The 12,238-nt window shown below is 41.0% G+C and overlaps 1 protein-coding gene across 1 annotated transcript in view; it reads right to left on the bottom strand.

The window, feature by feature from the left end:
- Positions 1–12,238, bottom strand: part of POLR3B (RNA polymerase III subunit B) — a 132,874-nt gene that overhangs the window by 67,379 nt on the left and 53,257 nt on the right. Inside the window, exon 13 of the mRNA XM_019543900.1 lies at positions 564–725. Coding sequence (XP_019399445.1) covers positions 564–725 — 162 coding nt within the window. The remainder of the gene's footprint in view (positions 1–563; positions 726–12,238) is intronic.

The following is a 12,238-nucleotide window of genomic DNA, read 5'->3' as shown; positions in this document are numbered from 1 at the left end:
TGGGATTTACTTGAGAAGCATCTATGGATGCAAGCCAGGGTTTTGGTCGCTTTACTAGCTGCAGCATCGCATTGCAGGCTCATGTTCATCTTGTGGTCAATGACAACCCCCTAATTGAAGTTTGTGAGTATTCTCAACCAAATCTCCAACAAATATTGTAGCTTGGCACCTTCTAAAAATCCAGCTGCCAGGCATATACCATGAACCATTGATATAAACAAGTTTTGGAAGACAACTGGATAAATATAAAAATGATTCATACTTAAAATTTGTTAGTTTTACTGTTGTTTCATTAGGGTCTCTAAGTTGGGTGAAAACTGCAAAGAACATAGCATTGTATGCATAGCATGCTGATCATTAGTTACCTCCTACTGAATTTTTACAGTTTTAACCTAGAAGAAGGTTTTACACTTTTGATTTATAAAGGATATTAATAGTTTTGTTTCCATGACTAAGGAAATAGGAGCCTGTAGAACAAAAGTAATTATTTTCTACCATCCCACTACAAGATATAGAGAAACCTTCCAGATAGCAACAACACAAAAAAAACCCAAAACACTTACTGAGGAGATGGCATTTACCATGCCATTGGTGATCTGATCTTGACGCATATGCTTCACTACATCAAACTGGGCTGCTCTCTGCTTGGGTATCACCTGGTCAGCAATTTTTTTCAGTTCAGAATTAAATTTTTTGAACAAATCTTCAAATAGGAGGGAAAGTAGCTGCAAATACAGAACAAATTAGAGCTTGAGTGGCAACTCCCATATTCTGAAAAAACTAAAATCAAATATAAAGATGTTTTATATTCATAAATGCAAGGCTGCTGCTCGGCATACTCAAAAAGGATGAACAATGTATTCATTACCTAGTTTTTCCGACAGTTTTCTGTAATGTGAGTAACAAAACACGACAGATTTGAACCAACTTGAAAACATGAACTTCCCAAAGGTCAAGACTAACTGCCTTACCTGGTTTACCTTGTTGTTTTCCTCACACACCTGACTTAAATCCTTTTTTCTGTCTGGTTGCATGATATCTCTTTTGATCAGTTTTCACCTTGAAAAAAGTGTTAACAACTTTTCAAACCCAGCTAAGATATTTTGTTAGCCTACTATTCACCCTGATTTGCAAAGCCACAAAGGAGCAGCCACAGAACTTGTACAGACAGTTGATCTCTCTGGAAAAACTCTCCCAGAAGCAATTAGACCGCTGTTGTTCCCAGGTTATTTTTTTCCCCCAAAGGGTTCATTTTTGCTTTGGAAGAAAAATCCTGAACATCTGTATACTTGTGGTTTCTCCTGAAAGCAACGACTGTCCCAGGAGAAACTAAATGCCTATGTGGCCACAGTTATTACGACTCGGACAGCACAGTTCAGACATACTTCTCTCAGAGTAGCTAGCTCCTGGTTGGCTCCTAGGAGCATCCTGCTTCCCCTCTGTCTGCAACTCCAAGCTCTACACCTCACTCCAAACAGTGCTGATATCAGGGTATGCTAATATGCTTCTCTCCAACATAAAACCCTGCTTCTGAATTTTGTCAGTTTTCAGCCATGAAAGTTTATTCTCCCATTTGTGTAAGTTGCCATCCAATTCCACACCTATGGTCAGCATTTTTGTAGCACCCACAATATACCAAGTATTGTCTACCCACAGGAAGATGCTGTCCCTAAAACAAAAAGTACAAGCTGCATACATAGGGAGTGGCATAAAACATACAGTAGTACAGAGTAACTTTTCAACAATGCTATTTGGTAAGTATAGTATAAGCTACTAGATACTTTCCCTATATACTCTGCGCTTACTTTAAAATGAGAGAATGTTTTCTTCTGTCTGTCTTTTGCCTATCTGGGTATTTTAAAATCTGTTGCAGAAGCCCTCTCCATGATCTGAGTTTTTTTTCTTCTGCTCTGTTTGCTTATTTTCACAGCTTGCCTAACTTTTCCCTGCAGACACTAATGGTTTCCGAAAATATTTAAATTTGCATGAAATGATACATTGTGAGTGTTCACAACGATTAGTTTTGCAAAACAAGCAGCATAAATTCTAAAACTTGGCAATCCTATTCTGGGACTTTGTTTTATAGCAACTCCAAATGTCAGAAAGACTAAAAATGCAGCAGCTACTGAATGCCAAAAATGGTAGTTCCCAGTGTACGAAGCATTGTAGTGCTGAACAAGCTAAGTATTCAACAAGCACAGCTAGGACATTCTGGAGTCTACTGCACAATTTAATTTCTGCATGTGCAGAATGAAGCTGAATTACTACTGTCCCCATTGGACTGCACGTAATACCAGTGCCACCTCCCCTTGCAAGCACTGAGCCAGCCACTCATTCCTCTCCCAACATGACAGGCCACTCATTTTGACCTGCCATCCTTCCACCAGTATGCACAAAACATATGATCTCTATCTATAGGCAACAGCCACTGGGAGTTGCACATCTGAAAGAGACATTATCAGGCTTCCATACTGCTGACAACACAGATGAACTAATGAATACCAAGAAGAGCCATTTGAAAAAGTGTCAGGAAGTTGTTTTAATTCAGAATAGTAATGTGGTTTAACATTTCAGCCCTTTATCAGTTCAAAAAGGAGCCTGGTAGCTTTCCCAGCAGTGGCCGGAGCAACTTGGACTCTGTTGCAGGTCGGGAGTATCAGGACATCTGTTCCATTTAATAAATCTCTTACGTTGGAAGTTTTTAAGTTCCAAATTAAAAGCGACTTTCCTGAAACAGCTGGGTTCTCCCAGAGGCACAACTCAAGCAGCTGCTGGCAAGGTTGCTACACAGCTATAGGTTCCTGTAAGGTCCTAATGCCTAACCCGTAGGTCTGTTCCCATTGAAATATATGGCAAAACTTCCACTGTACTTCAAAGAAGAGGACTGGGCACGCTGGACTGTAAACTCCTCAAAGCAAAGAAAGCACTTTGTTACAAAGCAGGCAAAAGAATGACACCACATTTATACTGCGTGTTACATGCAGAAAGCACTTTTTTCTAGCAATAAGACAGAAAATTTAAATAATCTGAAGTCAAGAAACAAAGTTAAAACTTCATGGAGTTTTACTCAGAAGTAAAGACTAAGGCCCCTGACAGACATTATACTTAGAACATGATTAAACAGCTAATCATGTCTTAAAGTGTAACCTAACCACACATTCAGGCAATTAATGGTGCAACAAAAATGAAACCAGCCACAAAATTACACAAAAAAGTAGAAATTCTGTGGCCGGTTTCAGCTGTACTCTTAAAATGAATGCATGTCTGGGTGGGCTGCACTGGGGCTCAAATAGGCCCCAGTGCAGTCTCTGCCAGTCCACTTAAGCCCTGGTATGGTCTCCAGGCTGCACCCAATCTGTTGATCAGTGGTTGGCAGGGACTGCAGCCCATTCAAGGGGAGACTGCATTAGGGCCCCATGATCAGCTTATGGGCAGCCAGCTCCAGGGGCTGGAAGCAACCAGAGGGTTCCTGAAGCCACCTGACAAATAGCTAGTTGTTGTGCACCTTTGCTGGTGCAGAGGGAGCTCAGGCTCATGATTCCAGGTTCCCTCTGTACTGGCAAATAGGGCACAATTGGGGTCTGATCCCCAGCCCCAAAAATCACATGTCCTGCTATGCATGTGTAGCATAATAGGAAGAGCAATTGTGGGGATCACAGATCAGATCCCATCATGCCTTTAACTCAATGTCTGTCAGCAACCTAAAAGAGTGACTGTCACATCTGAACATACAGACATGAAACACTTAGTTACAGTAGCACTGGCATGCCAAAGAAAGGTGCATTTGACTTTGTATTTCGAAGAGGCTTTCTCCCATCTTGTGCAGGGAAATATATCCTTAACACCTGTGGAAGATGTGCAATTGGGTTCTTTGACCTACCACAATACTCACAGAATTCTACTACGCCTGCCAAGGCCTGAGCTACTTCAACCTCAGTCTCAAGGAAACAGAAGCCTGGTTTGGATTTATACATCTCCTCTGTGTGGGTGTACTTACTAAAGAATTTATTTAGAGTTGGAATCTGGTTAAGAATTGCTGGCCCTACTCTTACCACGAATGGCAAAGTACTTTTTCCTAGCATTCATACGCACTCCTCCACCAACATGCTTTCTTTGCATTGCTTTTAAAGCTGCATGGTAACAAGTGCTTATCATTCACCTGCAACTTGTTCAGAGTGTAACAGTAGATTTCAGCCACCCGCAGGTACTCCTTAATTGTTTAGAAATGTTGGCAACTTCTACTCCCTGAGGATAAATATTAACAATCTATCAGCAGCAGACCTAGGGATGGATAAAAATTGTTCTTTGAAAGCTATTCTGATGGAAAATCAGCCCTTTGTTTAGAACATTTCAGAATGTCATCTGGTTTTGCTCAAAAGATTTTTTTTTTAAAATAAGGAAGTCAACATTTTATAAAGGAAAACCAGGATTGTCTGACTTTCTGTAGACATGGATCCCCAAAATGCTCCAACTTTAATCCATTCCAACACCTAGTTAAACACTTACGAACTAAAATCAAAATTAAAAACTACTTTCAACCTCTTCAAACCTGGTCCTGTTCTTACACAAGCATTTAAATGGAAAGATAGAACAGAGCAGGCTGGTAACTCAATTTTCTGAAGCGCAAATGACGTTAACTGGAAAGAAGAACTCAGGAGCTTGAGTGGGAAGAGATGGGCTAAGAATTTCCAGTGAAAGACAGCAACATCTTGAAACTCGAAAGTACAGGGATAAAGTGAGAGCCACCAAAAGTGAGGTTGAGTTATTCTGCAAACAGAATTAAAAAACAAGAACAGTAAGGGTTTTAATAAGTGTTTTACATTGCAGTTGTTACTACTAGATCGTAGAGTAGGAAAAAACAGTAAAGAAAATGAGGGGAAAAACTACCCTGCTCTTGACAACTAAAGGCTTCTTAGTCTGATTGTAGTAATGAGTAATATTTCAGGACACGTTTTTGAAGGAAAGACATACTGGAGCCATAGGGTAAGTGTAAAATTGAATAAAATGCAACATGGTTGTATGAAATGTAGATCATGCTGGATTAACCAGATATGTTTCTCGGATAACAATTTCTAGATGAGGGAAATGGAACAGATCTGATCTGCACTTCTGTAAAGCATTTAACTGTGTTACGCAGGAATGTTTTAGTTAAGAGAGGGAAGAAAGGAAGTAATGTAAAAATTGTAAAAGTAGATAACCAATTTAAGAGGACATGACAACAGGTAGGGTTGAACAGGGAACCATCAGGCTTGTAAGAAAGTCAAAGGAGTTCAGTCTTGAGCGCAATTTTTAGAAAATATTTTCACATATTCATTTTTTGCTACCAAAACACATTGATGACAAACTCTAGAAGCATTGTAAATACAAAGGAGGATCAAAATATTATACAGGAAGAACTGGACGTCTTTGAGGAGTGGAATAAGAGAAATGGTATGAAATTCAGTAGTATAAACTGCAGTCCAGAACTGGGGGGACTAATTATAATCTCTGTTACAAAATGGGAGCCAATTAGTAGGAAATAATTTGCATAGAAACATCTGGTATAGTAGCTGACAACAGGATGACTCTGAGCCACCAATGTAATGCAGCCATGAGAAAAACAAATGTGATCCCAAGATGCATCAGACAAGATATTTCCAGTAGATCAGAAAGTAATAATGTAATTACGCAAGGCACTGAGAAAGCCTCACAGTTCTTGTTACCCATGTTCAAGAAAGATTAATTCAAGGCAGAAGGACTACTGGGATGATCAGGGCAAGAAAAAAAATTCTCTTACGAAAGAAAGCTAAAAGAGCATGGTTTAAATGGAAAAAAAATAAGGCTAAAGGAGGCTATAATTCTCTTCAATAAATACATCAGTGGTAAATAAAACTATTTAAAACTGAAAAGTAAGGGTTACCCACAAGAACAACTAGTTATAAACTAGTCATCAATATGCCATATTTACCTGAATCCAAGACTAGCCTGATTTTAGGATGACCTCTCAATAATCTATATATTAGGAGGTGAAGTGTAAGCAGAAGAGGTGCAGGTGAGGGGCGAGAGGGGCATAAGTGGCAGGGCGCAGGCAGGAGTTGTGGCTTCAACCCCAACCCCAGGTCAGAGCCAGAGCCAGAGGCACAGTAGCTGCCTGGCCCCCGCTATCTTATACTTAAATCTGACACAAGGGGCTTCCTTTCCACCCCTCTCCCCCCACTGGTAAATGGCGGGGGGAAACCTCATTTTGGTTTTGAGTAAACACAGTATTTAGTCTGCAATCTAGCAGAAAGATTTTAACCACCCAGAGATCAATGAGGCTCTGGACCAGCCTCCCTTTAGTGTTAATGGGGCAAAAAACCCAACTAATTTCAGAAACTGATTATGCTCCACTTTGTACAAGGGAATATATAACATGTTTGCCTGAAATTGTAGGAGTAGACTAGGTGAGCCAGGTGCTTCCTTCCAGGCCTATTACATAAACAGACATAGCTCAACTCAGAGTCTTGCATAATAGCATAAAAATCAGAATGGAAAGCATTTTAGATTAACTGAACCGCTGACAACTCCAAACAAATCTGCCGTTTAAAATGTTATAGATTCTATGATAAAAACTAAAATCCCTTTGTTTTTTTAAACAGCTACTACAGAAGAATTTCAGAAGATTGACTTAACTGGAGTCGGCCTAAGATTCTTGTCAAGAGTACTTTTTGCCATCTTCCTTTACCCGTCATGCGTTGTCTGTAAATAAGTGTGACCTGTGAGAAGCAATCCAGGAGACAGCCTGGCAAATGCCAAACTGCTCTGTAATCATTTTATGAATGCTGCATGTGTCCTTGCTATTGAGATGAGTTGTGGCACTAAAATTAAAATGATATAAACTCTTCCATTAAATTTTGAGGAAGGGGAGATGGGGGAAGAAGAGGTGCGACTAGGAAGACAAAAAGTTCCCAGATAAGAGCACCCTGCAACACACTTGGTAGATAACAAGAAAGCTAATGGCTTTGAACATCCCACCTCCAACAAAGCTGGAAGACTCGTCTTGCAATGTGTTCAGCATTCAGACTATAAAACAGTGCGACTGTTCTTCTGGGGAAGAAGTGATGAAACAGTTAAGCAGAATTTAAAAGAAGTGCTTAGAAGCAAACAATATGAGTCAGCATTAAGACAGCAGCCTGTCCCCCAGGCCCTGGAAGTTTTGGGGGGGTCTGTAGGAAGCCTAGACCTACCAAGTTCCTTGTGGAAGATGGACTGACTCCTGTCAAGCTAAAAACATTCATACATCTGTTTATAGTTTAAAGATCTTTTTCTTGGAAGAGGTCCGATTCCAAGCAAACAATAATTTGCTTTAAAACAGGCCATAGCTTCTGAGAGAGGTTGCCACCTAAATTTGACCTACAGAGACAATCATGGTTGGTATAAGGGGAATGAAACCTAAGGCCTGGCCAAAGTAGGAGAAACAGGATTCTACCCTGAGAAAGGAGATGCCCGAGGCCAAACACCTGAGAGGGAATGCACTAGAAGAGACCAACAGAAACCAGTGCTGCAGTCAGCCCAGTAACTGTGACATTGAGGGCACTGAGGAACAGGGAGGGATCCAGAGGGAGTGTAGTGGTGTGCCTGCATCCCCTATTTTGGACTGGACTATGCTGCAGGAGCCTATCAGAACTTTTTAAAAGCCCCCCAAGTATATAAAAATCCCCTTCCTCTCCCCTGTGCTCAGAGGCAGTTTCCCTACCCTCACCTGCCACTGCCTTCCCCTCTGTCCTGGGGATGGGGGAGGTTTCAAATTCACTCCTGCCTCCTCTAGCAGGGCTGCATGGGGGCTGAGCTTAAAAGGGAATATCAAAAAAAGCAGCAGTGATAGGCAGCGAGAGGGTTCTCCCACCCTGCCTGATTCCCCAAGAAGCAGAGGTCCAGCAGCAGTATGCCCAACAAAACTGAGTGGGGGACAGGGGGACGGGGCTGGGAAAGGATGCTGGAAGCAGGGGGTATAGCCAATCCTACAGCATGGTGCTGCTCCCATACCCTCCTTTGCCAAATCCTGTATCTGCCCCTGTCTAAGGTTTACACTAGAATGGGGAACATAGCAGTAATAATAATGCAAAACTCTTATTAAGAGTGATCTCTTTGGACAAATAATGTCGTCTCTATTCCCTCTAGGTTAGGGACACATTACGCATAAACCATCAAAAGTGATTGGAAATCTGTAACACAACAGAATTTTAGTGCGCAAACTGCTTTCAAAATGGCTGAAACTGGTTTAAGATCAGCCTGGATGGATGATCATGAGATTCAATTGATTTAGGTTAGATCAGTTTATTGAACTTCTGTCCCAGATTCCCTCCGTTTTCAAGTTCGTTCACAGTCCCCAGCATCCCAAGATGCTTTGTACCTCCCCACATCCCCTACCTTGCAGGGTGGGTGGGCTAGCTGTGGCCCAAGCTGTCTGCTCCAGCTGAGCAAGGAGGCATGTACTAGAGCCCTCTGGCTTCTGGCCTGGGCCACTGCAGGCATGTGGCTGCATTTCCAGAATCAGAAGTAAATGTCTGTTCACTTGCTTATTGGTTCTATCTACACAGCTTAGACTAACCAGTGAACATTGAATTGATTCAGCCTCAGGAGTTTTAGCTGTCTGTACTTAGTCCTAGACATATCCACTTTAACTACGCTCTGCAGTCAAACCACACAATACACACAGTTAAAATGTTTTAACAACTGTGATTTAACTTAGATTTTTTATGCTTAATTTTTTTTTTTTTTTTTAAAGAAAAGGGCATTGTATATTTCTTCTTCCTCTCACCGTGTATCTATATAGCTCTTTGAAGCAGGTATAATATTCTAGTACAGTAATAAGTGGGATAAAGCAGGCACACCATTTCTTTAAAGGACCTATTAGAAATGCATTATGCTTTTAATAGTTGTATCTCTTCATTCAACAAGAATGTGCCACAATTTGGTGAAGGACATATAGTATTTATTATACATAATAAAAAATTTGAGTAGTTTAAATGCAAAACTTAAGCTGAATAACGGAGGCAACAATTGCGGTTCCACACACATCCCTTTTCTGCAAGAAAAGTTATTCCAACTTGTTTTAAGTAGTCACACTTATCTTAGAATATACAAAGGTTTGTTTTTTTCCCCAGGAGGAAGGAGGGGGAGATCTTGAAAAATCATATTACTGAGAATGACTTTTGTATGAGTGTGCAACTTCTTGAGCTTTTTCCCCAGAAATATAGCTAAAATCTTGATATAGCACCTACTTTAAATCAATGGAAATAATCTATTGGTTTAACAGACTTTTGATCAAACCTTAAATGAGTTTCCAATATAAGGGGGAGTTTCCACTTACCATTAATCTCTCTGCACTCAACCCGTTGACTAAAATAAATAAATAATTCCACTAAAACTTCCCAGTTCTAGCAAACATGAGTACAAATCAAATTTCCTTTTTTGAACTAATAAATTAACTTTTGCCCCAAGCATAACAAGTTGTTAATATTTTCCAGGCTAAAAGCCTCACACTTTGCTGATTTCTGAACACTCTTACACTCTGCAAGACCACTATCAGCAAGGCAAAGTCGCACAATAAGCACATTATTTGGGTCAAGAGTAAGTGATTAAAAGAAAAGGGATGGAATGCCAATGATAATATTCAATGCATTTCATAGTCAGTCCAAGGCCTTTCAGCCTGCTTAAGACAGGAGGAGGACTAAAGAGCAAATTATATTAAAAAAATAGTGACAGCTCATCAATTGATTTTCATTGAAAATCCTAAGAAAAAAAATTAATAAAGAAGTTAAGCTGCTGAAATACAGTTTCACCAATTAGCTTAATGTCAGAGAATTCTAATTAGGCGCCTTGAGATTGCTATTTAGCGTTTAAGCCTTTAGAGTGCCAAATTCTCCTTTTCACACAAACTGGTTGCAAAATTAAAGACATTAGGCAGCCTTAATTATATTATCAGAACAGCTGGGATTAGGCAATCTCTGAAGTCAAGGCGGTATTCTTTTGTCACAGGGTAGAAATCCCTTGCTTTCCAGGGTGCCGGATTTTGGTGCTGTTCCATATCTCACCCATACAAAGCAAGCTGCATTAGAAACAAAAAAAAATTGAGGACAAAGAACAGAGTAATGCTCAGCAAATAATGAACACATTAAGGAAAGAGAAAAGGTAGGTGAAAAGATTAAGCCTGAAATCGGTAGGTTTTGCTAACACCTCTGCTGGCACCTGGCCTACCAAGCCTCCAGTGGCAGAAAGACTAAGAGAAAGCTCTGTAAACCAGCTTGGCTAGTGGATACAACTCTGTTATCTAAAGCTAAAGCACATTTCGTACTCCCTTGTCCCATGGGGTGTGAAATTAGCAGCTATTGTTTTCACACATTTTTATAAACACAATGCCTTTTTATGTCTTTACATTGTTTAGAATGCTATGTTTTCTTCCTCACAAGGGACTGCTTTTTTAATTCATATTTTTAAGCAACAGGATTTTTATTCCAGGAACACACTAGCATTTTAAAATATCACAGTTCATTTAGGCACACAGCAACTTTGGCTAATTGCAAAGAAAAAAAAAAGAGCAAAAAATGAGAGCGAGTGACTTAAAGTAAGTTACATTGTATTTTGTGCAACGTTTATTTTTTACAGACCTTAAGTTCAGACAAATCAAGCTCATGCCAATAACCTATGAAGAAGTCAAGTATTCCTTGGAGGCTGGGCATTTAAGAAACTACAGAGGAACTAGAGCTATTCTACATCAAATGTGCAAGCTTTCACTTCCCAGGTACCTAGTATGGAGTAACAAAGTACAAATTATTTTTGTTAATAATAATACAGAAATCCAAGAACAATTCTGTAATAGTCAAAGCTGCCTGAAACTATATAACCGTTTGGTCAGTCCTTCCAAGGTACTTGTGGCTGAAACTTGGTGCCAAGCCCTTTTTTTTTTTTTTTTTTTTTTTAAGTGTTTGCTTAACATTTAAGCTGACAATTCTTGCACAGCTTAAATCACAAGTCTGTTTTGAGATATCAGAACCTAAGAACAAAAAGATGTGCCATAGTAGAGCAGATCAGTAATCTATCTCTGTCTCTGATAGTGGCAGGAGTGGATGCTTTAGAGCAGTGGTGCTCAACCTTTTGGCTCCACATGCCTGATTCAAGTCCTGCACCACCTTGGCTCAGTCCCATGTGCTTGGATCAAGTTCCAAGCTGTTATGGGTCTGGACCTGTGTCAGCAGGGGAGTGGCAATTAATGCTGCCACCACTCCTCTGCCACCAAATTTTGGATCCATGGGAAGCTTGGCTGGCTGGATGACATGGCTCTGTGGGCCATGGGTTGAGCACCCCTGCTTTAGAGGGACAGCACTGAACCGAGTATACCTAGTCACCTATCTCTTAGTACTTTCCCTGGAATAGGTTTAGAGATGCCAGAAGATACATCTCTAACTGTTCTGTTTAACAGCTCAGAGCTCAAAACCATTGAAAAGCTCTAACTTCCTTAAATCAGCTGAACAACCAGGTAACAGTAGAATTTGTTTTTACTTCAAAAATTCAAGACTCATCCCCATCCCTTTAAAAGGTGCGAGTTCCATATTCTAGACAGCCACAAAGAGCATACAGTACTGTTAGTGCCCTATACTACATATATGAATACCATTTTGGGTATGTGGTACACTGGTTCCTTCCTCCCCTTTCCCTCCTCCATCTGCTTCATACAGTAGCCTAACTTTAATGTATAATCTAATACAAATAGGGGCTCATCAGAACAAAAACACATATAGTCTCTTAAGTGCAATTATATACATGAACCCCCAGGTTTCAAGTGCCACTGCTGTGGCTCTGGCTCTAGCTTCGGCTCTGTCCCCCTGCCTCTCACCCCTAACCCCCTTGCCTCAACCCCGCCCCTGCCTCCTTCCCTCCACCCATATTCCCCAGCACAACTTACCCTTGCTCTGGACCTACTCCATTTGTCCTGGCCACAGACTGGCCTAGCCTAGCCTGGAAGTGGGTTGGGCCAGGTCCCCAAGCTGGGGCTGGAGCTGCCATGCCACCACTGCTGCTACAGGGCCACAGCAAACATGAGCTTTGTGCTCCAGGTTGGAGCACAGCTGGGTCCAGGTGGAGGCAGGGGCAGGGGACATGGGGGAAGGAAGGCTGTAGGAGTTAGGGGGCAGGCAACAAGGTGTGGAGGGGGAAGGGACAGCTGTTTGACCCACTCCAACACTTGCCTCCCCATTGCCTCCCCCCACTGTGCTGTACC

This window comes from Crocodylus porosus, unplaced genomic scaffold (assembly GCF_001723895.1).
Source record: "Crocodylus porosus isolate Cpor-Errol unplaced genomic scaffold, CroPor_comp1, whole genome shotgun sequence".
Taxonomy (NCBI): Eukaryota; Metazoa; Chordata; order Crocodylia; family Crocodylidae; genus Crocodylus; species Crocodylus porosus.
The sequence above is the reverse complement of the archived record's forward strand: the minus strand, read 5'-3'. Positions and strand labels throughout refer to the sequence as shown.